This window comes from Octopus bimaculoides, chromosome 2 (assembly GCF_046866305.1).
Source record: "Octopus bimaculoides isolate indiv1 chromosome 2, ASM4686630v1, whole genome shotgun sequence".
Taxonomy (NCBI): domain Eukaryota; kingdom Metazoa; phylum Mollusca; class Cephalopoda; order Octopoda; family Octopodidae; genus Octopus; species Octopus bimaculoides.
Window position 1 is genome coordinate 95,819,724 of NC_142929.1, and position 5,894 is coordinate 95,825,617.

The 5,894-nt window shown below is 41.8% G+C and overlaps 1 protein-coding gene across 1 annotated transcript; it reads left to right on the forward strand.

The window, feature by feature from the left end:
- Positions 1-657: 657 nt before the first annotated feature.
- LOC149137162 (uncharacterized) lies at positions 658-2,339 on the forward strand. Its single transcript, XM_089338719.1, has 2 exons — positions 658-944; positions 1,361-2,339. Exons 1-2 carry the CDS (start codon positions 658-660, stop codon positions 2,337-2,339), a joined length of 1,266 nt encoding a protein of 421 aa, XP_089194845.1.
- Positions 2,340-5,894: the final 3,555 nt, after the last annotated feature.

The window sequence follows — 5,894 nt, forward strand, 5'->3', positions numbered from 1 at the left end:
ATCACTCCAAGAAAATGGGCCGACCACACATTAACACTGCCAGAACCGCGGACCCTACACTGCGAAAATGTTTTGCTGTTTCTACCAAGGTTTCCTTCAGTGCTGGGCTCTCAGAGCTGGAACCAGGTATCAAAGCAATGCGAGCAACTCTGATGCAATACAAAAGTGATTCTTCTACAAAGTCACTCGAAGAACTCAGAAAGACAAGAAATAACACTCAACTGACTGACACACGCTGTGCAAATAGGTATTGGCAGGAAATCTGTCAGAGCATCCAGTCAGCTGCTGACAGTGGCGACACTTGTAGGATATATGCCGGTTTGAAGAAGGCCCTCGGTCCATCCGCAACCAAGTCAGCCCCTCTGAAATCAACTACTGGAGACCTCATCAAAGACCAAAGCAAGCAAATGGATAGGTGGGTGGAGTACTACCAGGATCTCTACTCACGAGAGACCACGGTCGCTGAGGCTGCAATCGAGGGTGTCAAGATCTTGCCTGCCATGTGCGAACTTGCCGTCTATAGCAGAGCTCACCAAGGCTATTGACTCCCTAGCCAGTGGCAAGGCTCCAGGAAAAACCGGCAAAAACACCACTCTGCTTCGGCACCTTCATGAGCTTCTGTGTCAGTGCTCAGAAGAGGGTACAGTCCCTCAGTATATGCGGGATACTAACATTATTACGCTTTACAAAAACAAAGGTGACCGTGGTGATTGTAACAATTACCGTGGAATATCTATTCTCAGCACAGTTGGAAAGATCTTTGCTCGTGTTACCCTGTCCAGGCTACAATTGCTTGCTTCTCGAATTTATCCAGAATCGCAGTGTGGCTTTAGAAGAAGCAGATCAATTATTGACATGATATTCTCCATACGCCAACTTCAGGAGAAGTCCAGAGAGCAGAAAATGACATTATATATGGCCTTCAATGATCTGACTTTGACTTGGTAAGTAGAAAAGGCCTCTTCATCCTGCTTCAAAAGAACCGGATGTCCACCAAAGCTGCTGAAGATCATCAAATCTTTCCACGAGGATATGCAAGGCACCATACAGGACAATGGTTCAACATCAGCCGTCTTCCAAATGAAAAATGGGGTAAAGCAAGGCTGTGCCCTTGCTCCTACAGTATTTGGCATCATCTTCTCGCTACTGCTGTCACATGCCTTTGAGACATCAGATGATGGATTGTTTCTGCACAGTAGAAATGACGGGAAACTGCTCACTCTCTCGCCTCTGCGTGCCAAGACCAAAATCAGAAGCATCCTGATCAAGGAGATGTTCTTTGCTGATGATGCCGCTCAGCCCTGAAAAGGCTCATCAACTGCTTTGAGCAAGCATGTAGCGACTTTGGCTTAATTATCAGCATCAAGAAGATCAGCATTATGGGTCAGGCTACATCGGACATCCCAAACATACATATTGGAGACCATAGACTACAGGAGGTGAAGTTTACCTATCTTGGCTCTACCGTCACCTACAGTCTATCTCTTGATGCCGAGCTCAATATACGCATTGGCAAGGCAGCTGCTGTGATTGCCCAACTCTCCAAACGGGCATGGGACAACGATAAGCTGACCAAGACCACAAAAATGAAGATTTACCAGGCATGTGTACTTAACACTCCACTGTATGGCATTGAGACCTGGACATCATGCACACGCCAAGAGCCTCGCCTAAATATATTTCACCTGTGCTGCGTCCAGAAAATCCTTGGAATCAAATGGCAGAATGTCCCCAACAAAGATGTCCTCAAGCAAGCAGCAATACCAAGCATTTTTACACTCCTCACACAAAGACGTATGAGATGGCTTGGACATGTTAGTTGTATGGAAGATGGCAGAATCCCCAAGGACATACTTTACGGAGAGCTTGCTAGGGGCACTAGGTCTGTGGGAAGACCGTTCTTACGATACAAGGATGTTTACAAAAGGGACATGAAGGCCTGCGACATCAATATTAGCAACTGGAAAGCAGTTGCCAGCAAATGGCAGAATGTCCCCAACAAAGATGTCCTCAAGCAAGCAGCAATACCAAGCATTTTTACACTCCTCACACAAAGACGTATGAGATGGCTTGGACATGTTAGCTGTATGGAAGATGGCAGAATCCCCAAGGACATACTTTACGGAGAGCTTGCTAGGGGCACTAGGTCTGTGGGAAGACCGTTCTTACGATACAAGGATGTTTACAAAAGGGACATGAAGGCCTGCGACATCAATATTAGCAACTGGAAAGCAGTTGCAAGCAACTGTGGAAATTTGCGATGCACCATAAAAGATGGAACACAAAGGAGTGACAGAGGGAGATGGGAGAAATGGAAAGACAAGAACAGATGTCAATAAGAAATTGTGACATTTCAACCAGCCGGGCAAAGTCTTCGCTACATTTGCGGCACCTGCCAGAGGGAGTATTTGTTTGTCCAGGATAAGACTACACAGTCACAGCAGGAGATGTATTAGGACATGAAATGTAAAAACCGCACTAAATTATTATTTTATGCGCAACTCCATTGTCTCCCGTGACAAAAATGATGCCAATTTATATATATATATATATATATATATATAGATATGCAGGGCAGGGAATTATCAATTAGTAATAAAATTAATAATTAACAATTTCTGCCGGGTAGCGCAGTATGAAAAAACCTTTTTCGGTAAATAATAATTTATAATCATAAATATATAGGGATAAATATATAATTTGTAGTTTTGAAATCAGTAGTTCTTTGACTGCTATTTCTGAATTCTCAGTATGTTGGAGAAGCAGGTTACTGTCAATCCCTATATATTTATGATTATATATATATATATATATATATATATATATCAGGTGAAGTGAAAAGTAAGCAACGTTTTGAAACATGAAATGCGGAAATTTTATTCATCAAAGTAAGTACCATTACATTGACATGTTTTTTTGTTTTTTTTTTATTCCGGTAACTTAAAAATCTGGAATTCTGGAGCTGATAAACTTTTTCAGCGCACTTTCAACATCGGTTTCATTTTTGAACTCCTCTCGCAAGAAACTATGAAGGCGCTTGAAAAGTGGTAGTCGGTAGGAAAAAAGGTCTGGGGAATAAGCTTGATGGAGAAGAACTTCGTAGCCAAGTTCTTATTTCTTTACTACCCACAAGGGGCTACACACAGAGGGGACAAACAAGGACAGACAAACGGATTAAATCGATTATATCGACCCCAGTGTATAACTGCTACTTATTTAATCGACCCCGAAAGGATGAAAGGCAAAGTCGACCTGGGCGGAATTTGAACTCAGAACGTAACGGCAGACGAAATACCGCTAAGCATTTCACCTGGCGGGTTGAGAGAACTTGATGCATTTCGGCAGTCTATGTCTATTATGAGACAGTTGCAAACAATGTCTTTTAAAAAAAATCAAAACTCTGCAAAAATCCGGTACAAATTCTTCATGGTTCAGTACGTTGGTAACTTTTTACTCAACCTGATATATATATCTGTGTACGTGTGTGTGTGTGTGTGTGTGTGTGTGTGTGTGTGTGTGTGTGTGTGTGCTTGTCCCCAAAATATTGCTTGACAACCAATGGAAGTGTGTTTATGTCCCCGTAACTTAGCGGTTCTCTAAAGCAGACCAATAGAATAAGTACTAGGTGCACAAAAAATAAGCCCTGGGTTGATTTCTACGTCTGAAAACCTTTAAGCTTGTGTTCCAGCATGGCCGCAGTCAAATGACTGAATCATGTATAAGAAGAATAAAAAAGAATATATAGGTGCAGGCGTGGCTGAGTGGTAAGAAGCTTGCTTCCCAACCGCATGGCTCCGAGTGGCACATTGGGCGACCATTTTCTACTATAGCCCCGGGCCGACCAAATCCTTGTGAGCGGATCTTATAGACGGAAACTGAAAGAAGCCGTCGCATATATATATATGAAGATTTATGTGTATGTGTTTGTCACCCCACCATCGCTTGGTAACCGATGTTGGTGTGTTTACGTACCTGTAGTGGTTCGGCAAAAGTAAACGATAGAGTAACTACTAGGCTTACAAAGAATAAGTCCTGGGATCAATTTGTTCGACTAAAAGTGGTGCTCCAGCATGGCCGCCCTCTCTTCATATCAACTTCTCTCTTTCCTTCATATCTCCCGTTCTTTTTCCCTCTCCTTCCCTCTGCCTTTCTTCCTCTCTACCCCCCTCTATCTCTTTCACTCCTTCTCTATCCTTCCCTCCCCCTCTGGGTTTAGAAAACGAAAATGGCACCAAAGTGGGAGAGCTATAATTGAATCTTCTCTTGCGAGCATGGACGATTACTAGCGGCGATTCGCCAAACAATATCATCACTACTGCACTGAAGAACAATGGCTTCTGTAGAACCATTGAACAAATAGAGAGGAAGAAAAGTGAATTCATCCGATCCTATGCCTTTATTAGACCAAACATTGACACTGTTGATGTCATCATGGACAACTACTGTGGTAAGGCTAATAAGGATAAGGAAAACGAAGCAAAAACCAGAAATCTCTTTGATCCAGTGGTTCCTCAAAAGAATGGATGCCCCACTCTTGTGAACAGCCAGGCTGATAAGGGTAGGGAAGCTAAGGAAGCAACAACCAGAGGTCCCTCTGTGCCAGTGGTCCTACAAAGGAACGGAGTCCTCACCCCATTGGACAACCAGAGGGATGCAAGTTCTACCACAAGAAAAGGAAGGAAAGAACACGAGCATAAACATAAATAAGGAAGGAGAGAAAAAAGTAAAAGTATAAATGAAATAACTAAAACCAAAACCCCAAACCACCAAGCAAAAATAGAAAACTTAGATATGGAGGCTCCAATGGAATCCGAAACCCTAGAGGAGTGAAGTCAAGGACATGCAAATATAATATGCTACAAAGTATATTAAACGGTTTGATAAGTCAATACCGTGTACTACTGTGCTAGTAGTGCACTGAAATCACGTGTTAAGGTCATCAGTACAGATTTTCTACAGAAATTATAGGCGGGACAGATTTTTTATGACGTTTCGTATCCGAGGCGTCAGATGTAAATAAACAATGAGATCGAAGATGAGAAAATGGGTAATGAGCATATACGCCCAGCAACCATCTAAGCTATTAATCATCTACTAACTCATTGCTTAAATAGCCACTAAATATAGCGGTGTAACATTATTCTGTATACCGATTTACATATTAAACACATTCCTAGGAGCTGGTACGTAAATATTAATGACTTGTAGGGACACCATTTTTCGCTATGCAACCATAATATACTACAAAGTATATTAAACCCTTTATAAATCAATACTGTGTTCTACTGTGTTAGCAGTGCTATTAAGTTACTTGCTAATGTTATTTCTACAGATTTCCTAAAGAAATTATAGCCAACAATGTGATCGAAGATGCAAAATGGGTCACGAGTGTAGATGCCATATTTCAGGAGTTCTTGTTCCTTCTTAAGCACCAGTCCAATCCATTAACCATCCATGATCTAGTTGTTTAAATGCCTTCTAAATATAGCGGTGTAACATTGGTTTCAATGCTGTCTATGAGCAATGAAAGAAAAAAACCTTCAGGTCTTTTTCGCTATATACGGCTGAAAATAACTATTAGTGCTGTCTGGTAATTCATCCTGGGTCGCGCTGACGTCGCGTTCTTTCAACTTGACGTCTTGTACTTTCAACCTAATAACTTTGAAGTTCCTATTACTCTCCGGTCTCATTCGCTTGTGAGCTTGAGACAGACATTTGTAGGTAATTCTAGCAACACGAAGCATAGCAGTAATAAGGGAAGTAATGCTTCAAATACACTAAGCGTGTCAATACACATATATGATTATATACATATACATATATATATATATACATACCTGTGTGTGTGTGTGTGTGTGTGTGTGTGTGTGTGTGTGTGTATGTGTGTGTGTGTG

Bases quoted from the DNA above. Each gene is read 5' to 3' on its own strand.
- LOC149137162 (XM_089338719.1), top strand. From the start codon at position 658: ATGCGGGATACTAACATTATTACGCTTTACAAAAACAAAGGTGACCGT. The intron at 945-1,360 runs GTAAGTAGAAAA...CTTAATTATCAG, and splicing joins AATGATCTGACTTTGACTTG to CATCAAGAAGATCAGCATTA.